The 22,249-nt window shown below is 37.1% G+C and overlaps 1 protein-coding gene and 1 long non-coding RNA gene across 4 annotated transcripts; one reads left to right on the top strand and one right to left on the bottom strand.

Annotated features, from left to right (window-relative positions):
* Positions 1 to 1,847: 1,847 nt before the first annotated feature.
* Positions 1,848 to 11,237, bottom strand: mRpL46 (mitochondrial ribosomal protein L46). Of its 3 annotated transcripts, none has more exons than XM_071590034.1 (6): positions 10,983 to 11,237; positions 10,692 to 10,884; positions 8,316 to 8,452; positions 6,031 to 6,173; positions 3,619 to 3,750; positions 1,848 to 2,055 (listed from the first exon to the last, which is right to left on the bottom strand). In XM_071590034.1, the coding sequence occupies exons 1-6, from the start codon at positions 11,044 to 11,046 to the stop codon at positions 1,897 to 1,899; spliced, it is 828 nt and encodes a 275-aa protein (XP_071446135.1). In that variant the 5' UTR covers positions 11,047 to 11,237; the 3' UTR covers positions 1,848 to 1,896. The 3 variants fall into 3 exon arrangements, with proteins under 3 accessions (XP_071446135.1, XP_071446137.1, XP_071446136.1); XM_071590036.1 differs by having other exon boundaries at positions 11,101 to 11,234; XM_071590035.1 differs by lacking the exon at positions 1,848 to 2,055 and adding an exon at positions 3,186 to 3,535.
* Positions 11,238 to 17,639: 6,402 nt separating this feature from the next.
* Positions 17,640 to 17,991, top strand: LOC139692186 (uncharacterized). The gene is made up of 3 exons (XR_011701718.1): positions 17,640 to 17,753; positions 17,833 to 17,907; positions 17,979 to 17,991. It is a non-coding gene; the product is annotated as an uncharacterized lncRNA (long non-coding RNA).
* Positions 17,992 to 22,249: the final 4,258 nt, after the last annotated feature.

Below are 22,249 nucleotides of genomic sequence, written 5' to 3'. Positions count from 1 at the left end.
CTCTCAAGGTACCAAACAAGACGTCGGTTAACCATTATTTCCATCATTTTGTACAGCAATTGGTGAGAGAGATTGGACGATAGCTATTCGGGTCATTTTTGTTCTTTCCCCGCTTCGGAATAGGTAACACGACAGACTCCCACGAGGAGCTTGGAAAACTACTCTCAATCTACAACTGGTTGAGGACGTTCACTAACTCTACTTCCGGAATATATCGGTGGAAAGCGTGGATTCCCTTCATACCTGGGGAGGTGTTATCGAGTCTGTAATGGCGGATTTCAGTTCCCAGGGCGAGAAGGGTTCATTGTATTCCGCCGTTATTCCAGCCGCACCGAATTTAAGAGGGACCCTCTCGCATCGCCTCTTTATGTTTACAAAATATGCATCATAGTCGCCCTTATTGGCCGCGTACTGCTTGGCCAAAAAAAGGCTTATTTATGGGGGTGAAACCACCACCCGGCCAGCTATGGGCCAACATCTTTCTCCCCAGAATTATTCTATACTTATGCTTCACATGGTGCTCCACTGACACTAAATGAAAAAGCCATTTCTATTACCTAAGTTTCCCACACTTGGACCATTCCATGACCCAGCAACATCCCTTCAGTTGCTTTCGACAACTGAAACAATACAAGCACCTAAGACTGAGCCGCGTGGCTCACTGAACTTGAATGTATCCCTGTGTACAGGAAATTTCTGGGCACATCTCAGGTAACTAGTATAGCCAGCAGAGCCCACAAGAAACTGGAAACAAGCCCTATTATTTTCAGGGCTTATTGGAGCACTTCCCACCATTTTAGTTACCTCTTCTGACTAACAGGGAGGACAGAAGTATTCTCTATCCCCCTACCCACAGAGGTAAACTCGTAGGAATGATGAAAATAGTGCCTTAAAACCATATCATTCCAATGAGTACAATCATTTTCATACCAAAAGGCAATTCAATCGCCAAATATGTTATCACCATATCCTACATTTTGTGAATTATTAAATACATACATGATAACATGCATTTCTATGATTCTTCATTCACAAGTCCTATGGAGGATAGCTAAAAGCAGTAGAATCCTTTCCAGATTCAGATGGAATTTAATACAATAAGTGACTGAAAGGATAACATATCAGCATTTAAGTCAACCTTAACTTGGTGCAGGAATTTCTCCAAAGTATACAGATCACTGCTACCAAACAGATTAGAAAATAAATACTGTTTCATGTTAACCAATGAGCAGTAAGTACTCACTGGCAAGTAGGATTTTTTCAGTTACCTTTTCTTAATTCATTGGTTTAGGATGTCATTACATTTTATCTGATTACTGATGTTATTTATAAAAAAATTGTAAAGCATATTGCGACTTACTTAACTTCGTGAAAGAAATTCTCACTTTTTCCAGATCCCCTATCATAAGCATTTTGAATTATGAAATTTGGCATTAAATGTCCACAGGATTTTAACACAATAGACATTATTATTAGGTAATCTACTGGTTAAGGTAGGTTTTTGGATGGACATAATTACTAATTAAATTTTTTGTGACCCCTGGAAAAACACAGCATCCTACTTTACATCAGGTCCCTCTTCAGCTCTGAGTACTTTCTTCCTCCCTTCATCCCGTCCAACATCCCTATCCTGTTCCTTCCCTTTCCTCGTTTGCCTAACATTCTCCCCTCAATAAGTCTTCAACATCCCACTGCCGGTCAATACCCCTTTCAGCCATTTTTCCTGCCTCCATAGGATTGCTCCCAACAAACCCCTCTCTTTGCCCAATTACCAAGCACTTCCTCGTTTGTTTTCTACAATAGACATATCAGCATTAATTGATTAATGACAAATAAAACAACAGCGATAATAAATAAAGATTTTTAAAATTTTACTAATTAAATTTTTTTAAATAATTATCTTCTACAGCTCAACATGAACTGTGAGATGCTGTCGGAATACTCATACGGCTTGATGTCAAACACATTATTGCTGGCCAGCCACTTGAAATCCTTATTACGGCCAGGAACTAGCTGTACTTGGCCTGAAATGTGAGTAGCCTTGAAGAAAAATACCTGCAAAGAGAAGCGTTTTCATGAAATTATAAAAATAAATCAAGGAGAGGAAAACATTAGTCTATAAAAATGGCAAGAGGGCAATCGAAATGTTGCACTAACTGGAAAGAAAAAAGCAATGCACAAGCATTGTATTACATATCATCCCTGGCTTCCCCAGGATATCCCTATGAAGGTAAAGGTCTAAGAAACATAGTTTTATGAGATGCATGATACTAATAGCATGGTAGTACTCTCTTACTCTTTATTTAAGATTCTATATAGCATATTTTCAAAAATCTGTGTTTCTTGAAATGTTTATGAGTTTCTTCTTAGATTTTCCAGGCCGGGATTTTCCCTTTCAATCTGCCCCTCAGATCCTGATTATCATCGGAGTATCTCCTAAGGTGTTTACAACCTTCTAATAACTGATTATACCTTTGTTTAAAATATTTTTCATGCTCTACAAAAAATGTCATGGCATGAATCCTAAAACAGCTCAATAAATTTCCATATCTGCTACTGCAACTGCAACACCATCTGATAAACATCATTTATTTAGAAACACATGAAAGTAATAATAGGGAGACTAATTTAGACTCCCAAAGTTCATTTACAGATGTTATGTATTTTTCATTTTTGTCCCAGGCAATTGCCTTTAACCAAGCAAATATTTAGCAAATTAGACACAGTCTTGCCTCTATTTTGAAAGGATTTAAAATTTGTCTTCCCTACAACAGCATCTTTTTAAACTAAGATTAAGAATTCCAGTTTTGAGATATTAATCAAAAGAATAACCACTCATTGAACATAAAACTCAGAAAATAGGTTACAGCACAGCTCTAAATGCAAACTAAATTAGACAAAAATGAAGTTTGGCTGGAAGCTAAGATGAATTTGTTTTTCCCCCAGAATATGAATACTTTTCTCGGAAAAGCAGGAAAAAACTCGCACTATTCTGCTCCCATGACAAATAAAAGCATATTGTTTACTTTGAAGTTTTCCAAAAGACAAAATGGCATTGAACATTTCCATAATTCAAAGTGACAAGTATTTTATGTAACAAGTATTTCATATAAAAGCATCATGTTTCTCCAGTTCAATTTTTTAAATATTCTAATACACCTAAAACAATATTTGATTCAGCCAATAGTCAACTTAAAATGAAGTACATCACCCACAAAAAAACTACCTTACCTGGATCAGCTTAACTTCTTACTAATTTTGTTTTGTGACTGGTTGACAGACGCCATTTGACAACTGACTAAATGTAGGTTCTTTCCCTTTAGGTGAAAAGACAGCTCGTAGATCAACCAATCAATAGTAGCAGCAATCAACACAAACATTTTGCTATCTCACTAACTTTGTTCCACACCTTCCATACACAGTTGGGAACCATTGCAGTGGGTATGCATAATAACAGCCCTATTAACTTCTTGATATATTTAGTCACTCATGGATAAGGCAGAGGGTTCCCTTTCACCATGCATACCATCTGCACCTGCACGATTTCAAATACTCTACTCTGTAGTGAAAATGTTATGATGTAATAGCAAATAAAATCCTTATATATATATATATTACCTTTGCACCTTCAACTCCATTATTTCGTACATCTTTTGGATATTTGTACTTGTAGAAGCCCCAAGGGGCACGTCCCAACATCCTCACTTTAAGCTGCTGACCACAGTTTTCTTCAAGAGCCCTCATTGCTGTCTGAAACAAAAGTGAATTTAAGCCATAACGCCAAAAGAAAAAGAGGACACATGCAGGGTACCCACTTATTTCTTATATTCCCACTCATAACCCTTTTTCTGTTGTTTCTGAATAAAATATTTTTTAAGTGTTTGGAATCTTATTAGGTCCTTATAAATCATCTCTCAACTCTCTTTATGCCATTGATATCACAGAAGTTGGTCCAGCTTATAGCTTCAGTTACTCCCTGGGTTTCAGCATACACTATGAATTTCATATGACCTATGTCTAACACCACCTGTTCACATAACAACTGGCCATGTATTATAATCATCAGGAATTCCAGATACTGATATTTAATTCCAATCTTTTCAAAAATATTGGCTTTTTTCCCAATTAATTTCTAATTTTTGTACCAATTGAATAATTCCAGACTTTTTCCTGATTTTCCCCACTGAAACCATAGGATTTGGGAAGTTTTTTCAAACAGTAAAAACTAGTCAAATCCAGTAAAACATGACCTTTCGGTAAAATAGACCTTTTTTCTACTCCACTAGTACTCTGAAGAGGTTTGAACATAACATATTTAATGTTGGAAACATCATAGGACATTACATGCCCCTGGAAATAAGGCCAAAGCATGGGAGGAGACAAAAGGAGGGAACATAGGGTGTTCCATGTGAACAGCTATATTAGGATTTCTCAGGTTTCACACTAAATAGTATTGAAGAGCATTAATGGTTTGATTGCAGACTATGCCATCATCTTCAAGATTAAGTACCTAAGCAGGAGTAGTCCTGTATTTTATAACGATTGGTGACAATCAGGAGTGTGCTCACTGGTCCAGCAAGCAACGATCATTCAATCTACCTAATCAGGTGAGGTCCTATGCTTCTTCAAGTTTCTTGAGTACCAGCTTTCGAGATTTAATTATTTGAAAGCCACTGTCCCTAGTAGAAGTTGTAATAGTTTTATTTTTTGGGATGTCTAGACAGTTATGGTCATTTTGAACCACTGTCAAAAGGTTTACAACCTCAATACCCTATTAATATTTAGATAAGTCAATAAAATATAAATATTTAAAACCAAAAACCTAAAAAAGAATAACACAACTATAGTTTTCCTTTTGGGCCAGTTTCCCTTAGAAAGGCTAAAACTCTATATAATGATTTAGGGTCACATCCTAAAATATTACTTAGATCATCCCTTATTTTAAAAGTCTCTCTTGCTCTCTCGTATTTCTCACATTGGGTCCGGATATGATTCACTGTCAGTGGCAAGTCACACTCTTTGCAGCAAGATTGTTGCTTTACTTCCATGAAGACTTAGAAGAGTGAGAGGGTGCAATGCCCTATCCTAAGGCATTTGATCGCTACCTCTTTCCCATGGCTCTTCCTAACGGTTGAGGCCACGCCGATGCCACTGACTTTATCCCCAGGAGCATATTATTCGTGACAATAAGCTATGCATCCCACCATCACTTTAAGACTGAGTTGCACACTGCTACCTTGAGATCGTCCACTGGCACCAACGAATATCAGTTTTGTGTATGTTTAGTGCTCCTGTCGCCACAGCGTCAGCTTTTCATTTCCAGCAATTCCTGCGTGTTTACTTTGTTATACTGCGTGATACTTTGTTACCCCTCTGATGAAGGAATACAAGTCTAGCATGTATCTCCCAGACTAAATGATGGGTAGAAGAGAAGCAAAAATGGATTTTAGTTACCTCGAAGAGTCAAAGCAGATTATGAAGGAGCAGTCATTGCCTCTCATTTCTTGAAGGGGTATTTTGATGGCTAAGAATTCCACAGTCAGTTTTTTGGGATGCAAAAGGAATTCTGTTGATTGACTATTTTAAATAACTGAAGAGTACTATTCTAATCTTCTAACAAAACTGGATGCAAAGATGCCTGAACGCAGACCCAGTAATGTTTTCCATTAGGGCAATGCAATTTTATTGTAAGTCTTTAGTTAGGTGATAGCCTATCCCCTTATCCTGACACCTTTTTAGGCTTCCATTGAATTTATAGGATGGTTTTCTGATCCTCTTGAGTACTGCCACTAATCATCCACAACTGTTTATTCATTGAGTAAACCTAATTCCTTTGCAGCAAACCTATATCTGGAGGTCAACCCATCATCCCATTGAAGCATTTGATGATACAATTAATTCATCAGCCAAAAATACAAAGAGGCTCAATTATTAAAACCAAAGAAAGAAGTATATGTCCTTACTCTTCCTGCATGAAGGTAATTAACTAAAAATTATGAATAAATGTTCACCCAACACCTCTCTTAATACCTCATGTAATGCTTCTCCATCTCTGTGTGCAGCCTGAGGAACAATCCAGTGAAATTTGTCTCCTAATTGATGTTCAATGAATAGCAACAAGTGACCATCCAGATGCCTGTTGAGGGATTTCAGATCCTTCCTCTTGTCATCCTCTGTGGAAGAACAGCAACGATGGAAGATCAAAGGCATACCACTAATTAAATATAAAATATTACACTAAAATATCAATGAATGGTGCATAATTTTGGAAATAATCAACAGTATTAATGGATCTACCATTACTCTGGTGGTGAACTTGGAAGTTATCATCTATACAAAAAATCAGGAGAGGAATAAGGAGAGAGATTGAAATAGCAGCATATAAAATAGTAGTCCCACCTCATATTATATGGAAGTGAAACTTGGGTATTCTAGAGTAGGGAAAAATCCATTAAATCCTATATGCATTAGGTTTTCAATATTATTGGTAAGAATGGGAAGTTAGTAGGAAGAATGAGCGGGATATTAAAGAATGTGGGTTGGATGCAATGGCATTAGATATTATTTATGAAAGGATGACCCGAGCGAGTTTGGTTTTGATTAGAGCATTTAAATGAGTCAATTCATCAAACAGATACATGAAGGAAGAGTACAAGATTTTTGAAAATTTTTCATTTGATTTGATTGGATAGCAAGGAATGGGATATTTAGGAGTGAATGTGGTGAAAAAGTATCTCAAGACTGGGAATATTAGGGTTCTCATAGACAGAAAAGCATACTTGAAACTATGCATGAATGTGAAAGAGAGGAAAGATTTATCAAAGGGCAGAGCAGTAGGGAGGAAAATTTAGCAGGTCCCTCGAAATAACTTAAAAGGGATGCTTTTTTTTAACTTGCCTTCACCAAGCTATAAGCTTTTGTTCTGTAAATGATTCTATATCGAGCTTAATACCTCATTGCACACCCCAGATTTAGTTCAGTGCTACTTTCTGCACTCATTTAGCCAACACTTAACCAAAATTTTTCCTCACTATTCTCAAAACTTTTTGTTCAACAATTATTGCACTCTATCTTGATCCCCTTCACTTTAAACAGAGGTTCAGATATTGAATTCTTCTATTTACCCAGCATACCTTAAGTTTGCAAACATAGGTTAAACCATACGCACAACAACTAATAAGTAACTTTTCCATGAACTTGAACATTTTGTTACATACACTACCTACATCTTAAACTTTTCATTCTTTCTCATTCTTACATTTCATGAGATATATTTTATTCATAAGCATAACTTTCCACGCCATCAATATCACTGTTAGATGCTTTTTGGCTGATTTTCATAAACTACACTATTATATTAATCCTCTGAATAATCTCTCTCGGATTTGATGAACCTTTAATGACTTCAGTCGCCTTAGCAATTATATCATTATTTGCACTGATATATGTAGAGTTGAATGCAGTCATGGTAGTACCATGGTTGTCCAATGGCTAGAGCATTGGACTACTGACTGGAGCCGGATTTTACTCCTGTGGATGCCTCTGAGCACCCTCAGCTTCAATCAGGTTGCGAGATGTTTGGGGTACCAAACACTCCAAGGAAAGTAATGGGCTTTCCCATCCTGATGTGTGGATTTCAAATGCCATTGGGCATAGCAGTCAGCAAGATCTATCTTCAATTTTTAAATCAACATTCAAGTAGATAACTGTGGTTTGTGGATGTAGAGAAAATCATTCTTTTTTTAATACTTTAAAGTTACCAAGAAAGGAAATTCCAATACTCAGAAGTACAGTAGATATGAGATATTGCAACCACATATCCATTATTTGATTTATGACAAATCAAAGAAAAGCAAAATTAACTTAAATACAGAGAGGAAAGCTTAAGAGCATATAACTTGGGATCCATTTGGAATCGGTAAATTTGAACAAGACCATGATGTCTATATACTAAAGGATAATGAAAATTACAAAATATAAAACTCATACAAATTCAACAGAGAGAGGAATAGATAGGGATTATGTGCAATGCATGACTAAGCACAAAAAATACATGCATGGTAAAATAATGAAACCACTTTGGTTTGGGTTAAGTTTAAAGGAACTGAGTGATTTCTAATCTGTTCCCAAAAATGTTGCCAATTTTTAACCCAATTCAGAAAATTGACTATGGAGAGAGAGAGATACTCTGATCCGGCAAGAACAGGATTGGAGTCATAATTTATAGAATAAAACGCAGTTATTCTAAAAACTCTTCCCTCTGCACATTCAAATTACTGGAAGGTATTGAGATACCATTGTAAAGCAGCACTTACCTGTAGTCCTTGGGGCAAATTTGAATTTTGCCAGCTCTTCAGAACACATGTCCCTGAAGTCTTGAGCAGTTTGTTTAACAACTGCATCCAAATCTATGTCTTTAATAACCCCCTTCTTAATGAGTTCTGCTTCCTGCCTGTATCATGAGTGATTAAAATTAATTACGGCTCTATTTTATACTTAAAGGGTATGGTCAAACCATCCATAAGTACTATCTTATAGAATAATTATTTTTTGACTGAATTCCCACATTTTACCCAAGTGAAACCATTCTTTAAAACCTCTCACCTCATTTCAAAAGGGTTTCATGCTGATGCAGCTGGTTACAGATGCTGTAATCTCTCAAAAATCATTAAGAGCCCAAAAACTGATCAAAAATAATTTTGCAACAATTAAAATTAATTTTCTATGGTTTTTGAGCAAGTTGAACACCAAATCACATCCTTCATACTGATTAGTGCTAATATTTGGACATTAACGAAACAATGAAGTTTCAAATCTTGTTTTTTTATGGAACTGTTATTATTTAAATGTTTGGAATAATGAGACTTATGTTGTTAACAAGTCAAAAACATGATTTAATTGTGAGGTAAAATGTGTCAATTTTGGGTCTTTTTATAATTTCTGGGCTTAAAAATCTTAGGTTGGTCCTCACAAAAAAATTTACTCTCAAACATAAAGCAAGCTTTATACATACTCAACTCTCAACCAAAATCTCAACTTTTGGTCACTTCTGGTTTGGCAAGTAACAGGTGGTACGCATACAGCTTAAAATTTAGTTACCTGATGAATTAGTCAGTCAGGCAATGTTAAACTACACGCACATCTAAAATAATAAAGCCATGATAAACCAAAGAATGCTTGAATTGTAAAAACTGCAAATAACATAACTCATTGAATTAATACTCGACCTCGCAGAAACTGAAATTACAAGGCATGGCAACAATATCTGGAAGATTCACTAAGTAAAAATTGCCTGATTTGATCCTCTAACCAGTGGTGCTGTTGGCCCCTAAAAAGAGTTTACTCATTTAACCCAATGAAACCAATGTCCCTGTTGTACGTTTTTGAAGTATGTTCTTGGGCTAGAAGGTTTGAAATTTTTGAACATTTCACTGTTTTATTTATTTTTTTGCCCTTGACCTCTCCAAGCCATCATCCTTGATCACCTATCCAATATACAAATAAAAGTCTCCAGTTTTAAAAGCAGTAAGTTCAAAATATGGCAATGTCTTACATGATCTAACAAGCAGATATTCTTATTCTGCAGCTTAAATGTTTTCAGCAACCATCTCGGATTTGTTGGAATTAAAAAAAAAATAGGTATCTGTCTCCTCTGGGGTCTTTATATCTAATAATGAAACCTTTGCTTTGAGACCATTTTGTGCTCTGCAAATCGCTCTTTAGTCGGACAAATTTCGATCTTAGAATATTTTGATCATAACTAAAAAAGGTCGAGTGTAGGGGAATAAAGATGATAAAGACTTTCCCTAACTCTCTCCTCCTGTGCTTCCACTGTCACTATATACATGTTTTTCATTCAGATTCAGGGCGCGATAATCCATGAAGGTAGTATACTACTGACCGGACGGCCCAGGTTCTGAGAGATGCATCTTGGCATCTACAGCTTCACCCACTTTGTGTGATTTTCCGGCTACCGTTTCTCCCTGGGCAACCACGGGCAGCACAGGGAAAAGACCTGGACAACGAATCCTATTTCCGAATTTCACATGTTATTCGAGATCTGGTATGAAGTGAGAGCTTTCATCTACCAAACCAACCTTCAGGTTAATTACACGACTTTAATTATCACCGAAAAAATTAACTTTTTTTACTGATACATATCTTAAAGAAGGGAATCATGAGAAGTGGTTCCTTGTTTAGGGGAAAAGGTCTTGCCAATGCCCAAATGCCGGAGGGGCAAATTTCTTTGATGAACAAACAAAAAGTCTCTCCCTCTGTTTTTTTAAGGATGCCTACTAAAATTCCACTCTACAGCTGTAACAATGTCTTCTTATAGCATTTCCCTACCACAATGATGCTCAGAATAAATCCAGATGAATATTAGTCAAAATACGTGATGCTTATTTAATGTATGTATATGATGAATATGACATAAGGCTGAAATACTTCCACCTTACTTTTTCAACTCGTCCGCAACTTTCGCAAGTTCACATTTCAAATTTTTCTTGCATTCTGGTGCCCAGGAAAATTTCTGTTACACATCAATAAGATCGTTATGTTTTAAGCATCTCCCTCTTCACGTTGATGCGCAAAATAACTGTTAGAGAAATGCATACTTATGGATTCACTCAAACAGGTTAAGTATGCATAAAATATTAAATAATAAATTTAAAAAACAACTTTCATCTTACTTTTCCATTTCATCCGTAATTTCATGATCACACTTCAAACTCTTCTCAAACTCCAGCTGCTGTAAGAGAGATGAAAATCTCTTCTCTATGTCTTCCATTTCCTTGGCAACCACAGGTTTCCTTTCGACGACAACAGCTCCGATTAAATCCCATTTAGTTTCTTTGGGTATAACAGCAGCGGAGCAGTACCTGACTAGAAACAGTAAATCGAATCAATGTGTTGACATGGACTACATAAACACAAATAGCAATGTATAAATTATATAGTGGTTGGACAAAATAAGGGTGTACCTGCTTTACAACCATGATGGAGGAAATTTATAATGTTATGTGCAGATTTCTGAATTGGATACATAACAAATACTTGTTATTACGATCGCAAGCTAAATAATATTTCTTACAGACTTACACGGTACTAGAAAACTAAAGTATGGTTATTCATCAACATAAATTCTGGTAATTTTGAAATTTTGCTATCGAAATAAACAAAGGATTCGCGCTCGAAGAGTTGCCGCACTGGAAGTGTTATTGCATGTGCCTTTGCTGCTCTGCGTTGTGATGCCAGATGAAAAGGTAAGGCTAACTTCGAAAGGATGTTAACGACACAGCTCCCATAGTGAAAACTCAACCGCTGATAGCGCTGTATGTTTATTCCGCCAAAGGCCATTTCAAAGTGAATGTAGTACAAATCCGGGTTATATTAAATAATTACTTTTATTTAACCGATCAAATAAATTAAAATGCATATTTTTTAAATAGCAAGTTGCAAATTTTCTGGTAGCCCAGTTAGCAACGCTGAAAATGTCCTATTAATTAAAATACTCTGTCCATATTAAAACCGCCAATTTTATCGCTGGATATGCACATTTTTTTATTTATCTTGAAATATCCAGAGTTACTTTAGCAATATTGTGCTGATCTCTTTATCCTGAAATATTCTGAAATACTTCAGTAATGCGCATGCTGACCAAAACAAGGAAAAGAATGAGTCAAACGCTTCTGAAATAAAACATGAGCCCGTTGCGGGACGACGGACAGAAGTGTTAATGTGGCGCTAACGTGGGTGAAATATAAACAGTTTAAACTCTATTTCTCTCTTTTCCTCTCGGTGGTAACGTTGGAGGTCTCTTGTACAATTTCAATGACGCATCAGTTGACTTATTTCGGCTAAAAATATCGGCAACACGGTGCTGGATGAAATAATATAATCGCTGGGTGAACTTGTTTAAACTCTGTTAAACATTAGATATAGTCTATTGCCGAGAATTCATGTTAAATAGCAGATATGTAGTTTTATTACAATTTGAATGTAAATTATTGGTGACGCGCCAAGTGTTCATGTCTTCAGCTGAGGAATGAGCTGATTTTAATTATTGTTCCATCAAACCCCAATCTCCTCTCTTCCTCACACTCACCCTTCCCTCTCTCTGCCCGTTCCTATCCACTACCTGCATCTCTCTCACCCCTCTTGAGCCACCCTAGACTACAATCCCTCTTGGGCATAAATTTTATCCAACTGATTAACGTCATATGATCAATAAAAATTAAGTAAAGCTCACTCAAATCTGTGAGTGTCCTCTAAATGTGTTTTTAATGTTTAAGTAAACTCTTAATGAGAAAATATTATAAAAGTATGCAATAAAAAATACTTTCACCAAATATTTTGGTGGTCCCAGCCACCTTCATCAGAGTATGTAGAGCAACTGATTGTAAGATCGCAAGAAGAGGATATATTGGGGGAGGGTCGAGGGTAAACAGATGTGTGTATATTATGGATGTTTGGTTGTTGATGAAATAGCAAAGGAAGATGTCAGCTAATGACAAAGATAAAGTCCAAGGAGGTTGGAAGGATTTATATAGCCAAATGCAAGCTAATTCCAGGGTCCTTTTTTGTCAAGCACTAAAATAAGCCCTTCAACACTACATACTTCCTTCCCACCTCCATTCTGTTCAATAAGCGTGTTCTACTTCTACACGCGATATTTACAGGTTACAGATAAGCCTCCTATCCCTCCAATCTACTCCCATTTTATGCTATACATTTCCTAATTCACTGTATCAAATTTCTTCAAAAAATCTATGAAACAAACAGATTCTACCTGATTGTCCTTGATGTTCCTTTTTATTATTAATATTTTTACTTCTATGGAATCTCGCACATTTCTCCCCTTTCTGAATCCAAACCAATCCAAGTAATCCTCCAAGTAATTATTTCCCCTGCTCTCCATCTTCTTATTGATGACCCGGAGAAACACTTTAATAGCATGCAAAATCAAACTTATTGGGTAGTAGCCATTTTATATGACTTCAATTTCCTTTTTTTTATGGGGACTAACACTGATCTGATGGTTAAATTCCTCCCTCATAAATACGACATATTAGTCCATAAAAACTCTTGCTCACACGTTTTCCTGAACCCCTTAGTAGTTCCATGGGAATTTTGTCCACTCCACAGCCTTATTTGATTTCAAATCCCTTTATATCCTTTCTATCTCACTATCAAGTTCACATGGCTCTAAGCTACCTTCATCTAAATTATAATATCTTTCTCTATCTAAGCTTAACGGCCTAATTTCTTTACCATATAGTCCCTCTGTATAATCCTTCCATCTCTCTTAAATATTCATGGGTTATATTAATAATTTTCCTCAGGTCTATTTATTTGTTTTCATGGTTTTTCTCTTCTTACTTCCTGATAGTGCTCTCACCTTAATTTACACAATGTGACGTTGTGCTTGGCGCAGCGTCACTTGCCCAGTTCGAATACGCGCGCCCCTCTCGCGAGCCGTAGAACGGCGGGGCGCTATCTGTGGGCGCCGACAATGTATGTAAGAAAAAAAGAAGAGCGGAGCGCGCCGCGCCCGGAGAGTGCCGGCCAACACGTGGTAAGGAGAGTTCGTTGTGAGATGCCCGAGAGAGAAGGTCGTGTGCTATCATCGTCGAGTCACCGACAGCCTGCGAACACCGGGGGTGCGCGTGCCAGCAACCGACCTCGCCGTGTGGGCCCCCCGCAGGCCCCGACCGGAACATCGGGAGCCAGCAGTCGACAGCGAGGCGGCCATCTTCGGCTGCAGCCGAGCGGCCACCCAACATCGTGGCCCAGCAGGCGTCGGCACCGCGCGTCATGTTTGCTTGGGAGCGCCCACACCTTTTCTTGTGATAATAAATAGTTCTTATGAAGTTTACTCGTCGGAGTCCATTTTTATGCGCCTCCTAGCGTCCCTCGTGATTTCAGCTGAAGAGCCGCTGCCCACCCCGGGGCACATAAAAGGTGAGCGAGCCCTCCCCTGGGACGAGGAGTGTGATGGGCCAGGTGACAGCCAGCGGCGTGACTCTGCGGCTAGCCATGCGGCTAGCCTGGCGCCCTCAAAACAAGTAGAGTCGCGGCCTCCCTTGTCTCGCGGTATCGGGGAAAATTTATATATGAATTAAATACCGCGTCACAACAAGTAGTAGTATCCTTATGGTGCACTAGTTTCACCCTTCCTTCATAAATTTTTCAAATCTTTCCCCATGCTTCTCTCAATAAATTTTTTCTCCATCTTAGTTTGTAATTCAACCCTTTACACTTCCTTCTACCTAACTCTGTGTTTATAATCTTCCATTTCCTTCTCTTGTCTATTTTTCTAATCATTTCATCAGTAGATATCACTTTTTTTATATGCTCCCATTTTTCTTCCAGTGTCCATCTCCCTTTCCTAACTCAGGATTTTCTCTCAAGGATACTGATATTCTTTTCTTGTGGTTCTTGTTAATGTTTCTACATTCCATTTCTTACACCATCTCCCATTGTATCCTTTTAAATCTGATGTTACACATAATTATTACTATATTATCATCAGAATCCTCATTTTCTCTGGGGAAACTGTTTATTAATCACACTGTTCCAAATTCTATCCCTAACCATATTGATATATTTTTGAATCCCTGGGTATTTTACATGTATACCTGTGTTGTGGTGTTTAGACAAACTGTTCATTATGATTGAGCCCTGTCTCCTGCAAAACTATTGCATTCTCCCCACAGCCATCCTTGGACCTAAACCATAATCCACTACCCAACTACCATCTCTTCCTTCAACTACCGCCGCATTCCGATTCGCCACTTCTATCAGATGTTTTTTTTCCAGGAACACCCGAAATCGAGTCCTCTAAGTGATCATATACCCTGTTGACTTCTTCCCCCTAATGATTGTTAGGTAGACTGTAGACCTGAACAATGACCAAGCTAGTTGCTTCAGCTTTTACTTCCATTAATAATATTCTCTCTGTTGCTTGGCCTTGCTTCTTCCAACCTTTTCCATCATTGTTTCTTCCACCCCTCACTAGCTCTCTTTCCCTCCACCATATACATTTTTCTCCATCACTATCTTTTCAGTTATCTCTGAAATTCTTCTATCATATGTCGCATAGCCCTTAAAATACCTTTACCTCACCTCTCCATTTCTCACTTTATATTTCATGATTTTCCTACTCTTAACATTTTCATTATATTCCAAGTCCCAATCCTAATTAGTTTGTTTGTCTTCTATGCTGCTGCTGTTACTTTCACTTTGCAAGGATTTTGTGAGGTGACTACCAAAGAAGCCTTACCTCTGTTTGTGTGCATGTATCCATGTTTATAGGAAGAAGGTAATTTTACAGTAGACTATCTAAAAAATAAACACACTGGATGCCTAAGCATCACATGGAAGACAAAGAAGAAGGAAGGGACAATTGCAATGGCAGCAACAAGTCTACAGCGTACTGCTCTCAGAGACAGAGATGAGCTATTGGCAAATAAGGGACTGTTGGCAAATGGAGCAAGAACCAAAACTTGTGGGAACTGCAGATCCATTCACCTCTAAAAGAACTGCCTATCATGGAGACAACACCATTGAAAATAAGGTAAATTCTACCACTTCTCCCCAACTATGCAGTTCATGATGAAATAATGTAAATGAAATCGCAGAATAGGCAGGTGATGCTGTGAATGATGACAACAATTCAAGGGTATGTAGCTTCCACTTCCCATGCTTAGTGAGAACCATTGGACTGAGATGATTGCTATTGCCAATGGAAATAGTAAGGTTGAATTGCCATTTAAAATTGATACAGGTGTATGCAAGTTGGCATACTTTTTAATTCATTTCCAAAGTTGAATTTTATAAAAATTTCATAAAGCATACAATTTCCAAATTATTTATTTTCCTAAAAATGTTGCTCCTGTAGTTGTAAAATATCATCTAACATATTTTTTCAAATGCAAATTGTAAAGTATAATATTCCATGTGGTAAATTCAGTTCACTTTATCTTGATAGGGTTAGATACATGTATAGAAGTAGGTTTAGTCACCAAGCAACATATATTATGCAGAATCAATCAACCATGTCGATAAACCATACGAATATTTACTTACTTTGCTTCATACAATTTGAATTCTTATTTTTAAATGGCATTGGATTGCACCTGTAGGAACAAAATGGAGCTGATGGAAATACAGTGCTAGTGGTGTCCCCCCCAAGAAATTCCTCATTTTTACCATAAACCATAAACACAGTAATCAACCGGAAGGTTGGTTTGATAGGTGATGGTAGATTTCATCCAGTACTAAACCCAACAGTGTGTGTAATTCACACATCACGGTAGGGGGGCCAGTGCCTTTCCCTGTGCTAGTTATGGATTCCCAGGAAGATCTGGTACCCAAAAAATCACGTATGTAGCTTGGGTGGAGCTGAGGATGCCCGGCAAGGCTTGCGTGAGAGTTGAACCTGGGCCCTCCAGTCAGTAGTCCAACACCCTATCTCTGGCCTACCACAACCCCATTTTCACCATATGACCATTTAGATCAGGAATTTGGATAATGGTTAACCTGAATGTAATTGCCCCATCAGTATGCCCACTGACTGTGGTAATTCTATTGTCAAACTTAATTGAGGACAAAGCTCATTACAAGTTCATTTTGCTCTGTTGCCACTATATGGTAATATTGAAAGGGAGCATCATCCAATTCCAATATTTGTTAAAGTATCCTTCAAATTAGCAGGTGCTAAATGGCTTGCAACTTAAGATGCCAATAATGGTTCTGGATACTACCTTCAGAGAAAGAGGATGCCTAGCTTACTAACTTTAATAGTAGCTTTGGGAGATGTTTCTTTAAAAGTTTTTTTGCTATCAATTCTGAACCCAATTTTCACAGGGTGGCATTCCATACTTTAAGCAAAATAACTGGATGTAAATAATTCCAAATGATATATTGATTTGAAAAAACCGCTTCTAAATTAAAGAGTAGAACAATGTGGTTCTGGAAATGACCCTCAAAATTAAGTTCAAATTCATAAGGAAACAATTCATATTTGGTGTACAAGAAAAAACCCATTTGGAATACAAATTTAAACCAGTCAGAATATATCTTTGGACAATAATACAAAAATTCCATAACTAGAATACTGATCCAAAAATTAAGTCTTGAGAAAGATTATCAGAAATGCTTTACTATTGGTCAAATGTATTCAAAATACTTCCAGGAAAATAAAAACTTAGCTATATATACTCATAAAACATGGAACGTTTTTGGAGTCCACATCTAGATGACGTATTGGAAAAAATTATACACGTTTTGACAGCCTCTGTACTAACATATTTGAACTCCAAGTTACCCACATTCATTTCAGAATTGCATGAAAAATGGTCTTGGTGGAAGACATTTAAATAACAAGCATTATTGAAGGAATGGATAGGTGTGTATTATAAAAAGTTTATAAATGGCAGTCTATTTAGTCTACATTCAAAACCGTTGTTCACTATTTTCTGATATTGAACTGCCTACCCTCAATCAGACACAACAGTACAGCTCTGCTATCGGGGGGTTTTATAACTCTAAGAGTTTCCGGGTGAATTCATCACGCTTCCAAGTTTCACGTCTTAAGTTTCTTACATTAAAAAACAAAAACGATACAAAACGTGTACGTGATGTTGCATGAAGAATACTCTGGGGAGTCAGTAATGGGCGAACTTGAAACACTACGAGAATTTTCTTTGCTGGAGATTTTTATATGCTAATTAAACCAAATCGTATTGAAAGTAAATGGACAGTCATTAGATGAAGTGTACAGATTAGAGATTGCCCAATAGTTATTAATCTAAGTTTCTCTTTCAAAAGTTTTAGTGAGAGTAAAACGACGGAAGCCGAGTTACGAGGTTACTAATCCCGCGCGTGATTCTCAAATATAATAAGGTATTACTGCCTAATGTTTGTTACATTGTGCCAGTCAATAATTATTTGACACGGACGAATTTAATTTTCAGGCTCAGCAATCATGCTACTTAAAAAGGTGTTGAACCGTAACTTATATCGTTTTGCTCAAACATCAGTGCATGCTAATAAACAGGCATTGTTGTTGGAATGTGAAGTGGCCGCATCAGCGTTTGAGATGAACTGTTGGTGCTTACAAAGTTTCAAGTATTCTTCCTCACATTTCCATATTAAGAAAAGAACTAGTTCGGAACCTGGTGCTTCTAAATTTTATTTCTCATCCCAATTTCCATCTAACAAGGAACAATTAATTAAACATGGTGACCAAGTTCCTAAAGAGTTCGCGTTGATTTACAAGTCATCCGTCGATAATTATGTTGTCTATAGTCGAAGATTTTCCACAATTGGTCTGGTATTCTTCTTAAGTATCGGTATTGCCAAATTGTATTACTTATACCCTTGGACGTTAGGAAATATTTCTGATCATGCTGACACTGCTGATTCGATGATAAGGAGTGATACAGAATTTCTAGTATATTACATCTCATTTATTGGTTTTATTTCAGTCCTTCATAAGGCGGTGGCAATGTTCCCCCTTAGGTTGTATCACAACTCGGAGACTGATGAATATATAGCAATATTTTCCAATATCATTGGACTTCCAATGAAATTTTATTTTACTAAGGCTGAAAGTAAAAAGCTACCGCCATCAGGCATCTTACCTTGGAAAGATTCATACTTTTCATTTAAGTCAAAGAAAGTAATACTTTTTGAACATTATTTCAGGTTACCGGCTGATTATAATGCTCTCTTAGGCATAAAAGATGGTGACAATTGGAGATAAGTAAATTTAACGTGCATCATGCCATCTCAATGTAAACTGTAATTTCATATGTACTATTTTACTCTGTTAGAATGCAATATAACTGAAAGAAAAAATATATTTCTTATAAATTTATTTATTATATTTTATAAATGCAGCATCCATAATTAAGAGGATCGAGATGGTGCGGGGGCTATGATACTGGCTTCCCACCCAGAGGGCCCGGGTTCAAATCCTGGTGTTGAATATTTTTCAGAGGTATCTCGATCCCTACTTGAGGTTCTTTGTGGAGGGCACTTTGAGTGAGTACACCGTCCGTTGGATGGGACATTAAGCTGTGGACCCCTTGGTGCCTTTCGTAAAGAGTATGCTAATGCCAATGCTGGATTTCTCTCCACCCTTGATCCTTTCCTGTCCATCCCCTATGGCGTAAATGACCTCAGCTGTCAGTCGCCTCCCTTAAATACTACTACTACTCCATAATTAAATATATAGTGATAATTGCATCACATGATTTTCTACTTTGCCTTGGGGAAGAAGAACAGCAATATATGAATTTACAAGCCAGTCGTAAACCTTACAATCACAACACTGGGAGCAGAGCTAAGGCTTGACATCCTGAGGGTGGACTTAGGTGAATGCAGGCTTGTTAAAAATTATTCTTATTGTGCTAATGTGCACCATAACACAAAATAATTCTAGTATCACGTACAAATTTTATCATCCTTGGGTAAAATTTTGATTGTTTTCCCACAGTAAAACGTCTATTTTGAATTGTAAAACTCCAAATTTCACAGAGATTAAACCATTAAAAATATGTTAAATATTGAGTTTTTGCATAATATTTAGGGATGTGAGTAATCACTAAGTGTGGAAGGTGGGTATTGTGTTAACCAATCTTGTTTACCTAAAGGTATTATGTAGAACCACAGTTATCAACCTGAAGCTTGGCTTAATAGCGCAGAGAAGAACTTGCCTCATATTAATCAAATTCACAAACTAGGGTGAGCAATTCCTTTCCATTGCTGTGTGTATTCCTGGAAAATACCTCCTCCTGGTACCAGGAAAATCACATAGCTTGGGTGAAGCTAACCGCAGCCCTAAGGCATCCACTGGAATCGAACCTGGACCTGAAAAATCCAGTCCAATGCTCTGCTCCCTTGCCTGAAGGTAGTAGGTAGAGATTTATAGGATTTTAAACAAGCTTTGATCAACCATTCCAGAAGTTTGCTAGTGCATCTTCCACCCACTTCCCTCAGCTCTTTATCCTCCGTATCAAAGTGTTTAATTCAATTCAAAATGTCACAGTAATTTATCTGCTCATTCTTGTCTTTAACTTGTCCTCTAATGAAGCATTCCCTTCTCAGTAGCTACATGCCCAATACATTTACTTGTCTGCTGTTTCCTCTCCAGCCCTATCAAGCCATTTTTTGAATAACATTCTTCTCAAAATTTATATTCCAAAACTTTGCCATCCCATATGAATTTCAATAATTTCACAAACAAATTAAATGAACTTTAGGTATAGTACCGTACGGTCTATTTTCTTATTTATTTCTGGCTAGATTTTTTATAATACCTTTTGAATCAATCTCATTTCAGCCTCTCCAGCCCATGACCTCTGTTAAATGCCCTATTTAAATGATTTCATTCACTTTTTTAGGTTGATTCCCTTTAACATTCAGATATGATGCCTTTTCATCTCCCACTGCTTATGGTTTACTCTTAGCTGATATTCACCTTCTATTTAGACATATGTTCTAGATTCTCTCACATGTTCTACCAATACAACATGCCATCCCCACACCTGATGTTTTTTTCTTTTCTCCCTTCAGTGGTCACTCTCTTCTTTTCCTTTAAGAATTGTGCTAGCTGTACTTCAGAGTTAAGCTTCATAGGCATTGCAGGTAAACTATCCTAGTCTCCTCTTCCCATGAAAAACTCAGCTCAACTTGTTCCCCACTTTAATTACTGCTCTTTGATCGGAGTCTAAATTCCACAATATCTTTCGATTTATTGCCTCAACTATTAGTATATCTGACAACTTACGTAATAGAATGTCATTAGAAGTATTCTTTCCATATTTTGGTTAACTTTTATACTTCCATTTTTTTCAGCTCAAATAAGTACTGATACCTATCTTTCATATATCTTACTGTACCATTCACATCTTTTAGAACCTTTATATTGAAAGCTCAAGTGTTCTTTGGACGATTATCCATTCCAGCCATTATTCTTCCATTCCCTTTTTGATATTTCAACTAGGGCTTTGCTGCATATATAATAAAAAATTCCTCACAGCCCCTTTATTAAGAAGTTTTTTATCAGTATGGTTATTTCAGTTATTTATAATTTAGAGGCTGTTTTCCACTGTGCAAATCCAGTTGCACTTATGTTTTACCTAACATTTTATTAGAATAAGGTCAATTGTTTATAAATCAAAGTAATTGACTCATGGTGATTCAGATTCAGCATGGTACTATCAAAATGTAAATATATGTATGCACCCGCTCATGAAAAATACTTCAATGACACTTTTAAGCTGGAGCATTCTTTAATAAATAAATGAATGCAGCACAGTGGTGACTGATATTCTTCCCACAGTAATGCTAGCTCCATTCTGTGGGTAGTAACCTTAATGATTAAACTGAATATCACAGGATCTAATGTTCACTGTATTGACTAGTCAATATTTGCTTGGTAAAATCCATTTTGGATCTTCTAAATTGAAGTTAATGTTGGCATGTTTTACTATTAAGAACTATTATAAGGTAGTCTAACGGTTCAGGTAGGTTTTTGGATGGACACAACTACCAAATAAATATTTGGTGACTCCTAAGAAAATGCAAAATCCAGCAACCTACTCTACATCAGGTCCCTCTTCATTTCTGAGTACTTTCTTCCTCCCTTCATCCAGTCCAACATCCCTCTCCTGTTCCTTCCCTTTCCTTGTTTGCCTAACATTCTCCCCTCTATTACAGTTCTCAGCATCCCACTACCGGTCAATACGCCCTTCATCCATTTTTCCTGCCTCCATAGGATTTCTCCCAACAAACCACTCTTTTCACCCATCATAACAAGTACTTCCTCGTTTGTTTTCTTCTCTGTCCATTTTACCTTCTCCATTCTTCTCCACACCCACATTTCAAAAGCCTCCAATCTATGTCTCTCTTCCTGTGCCAATGGCCATGTTTCCATGCCATACATAGCTACACTCCATATCAAAATTTTTACAAGTCTTTTCTTAATATCCTTACTCAGTGTCCCTGTCATCAACTCCCTCCTTCTTGTGAAAGCCTCTTTGCATAGCGCAATTCTTCTCCTTATATCCCTACTACTTTGACCATGTTGGTCCAAAACACTTCCGAGATATGTAAACTGTTCTACCTGCTCTACTTTTTGTCCTCCAATTTTAACGTTAAGCTTAGCCTTTTTCTTATTAGAAAATGGCATAACCTTTGTTTTATTAATATTGATTCTCATCCCATATCTGTCGCACTG

Source organism: Hetaerina americana, unplaced genomic scaffold, assembly GCF_022747635.1.
Source record: "Hetaerina americana unplaced genomic scaffold, ioHetAmer1.1.p SCAF_4, whole genome shotgun sequence".
Lineage (NCBI taxonomy): Eukaryota > Metazoa > Arthropoda > Insecta > Odonata > Calopterygidae > Hetaerina > Hetaerina americana.
This window is presented reverse-complemented; position numbering and strand designations above follow the sequence as displayed.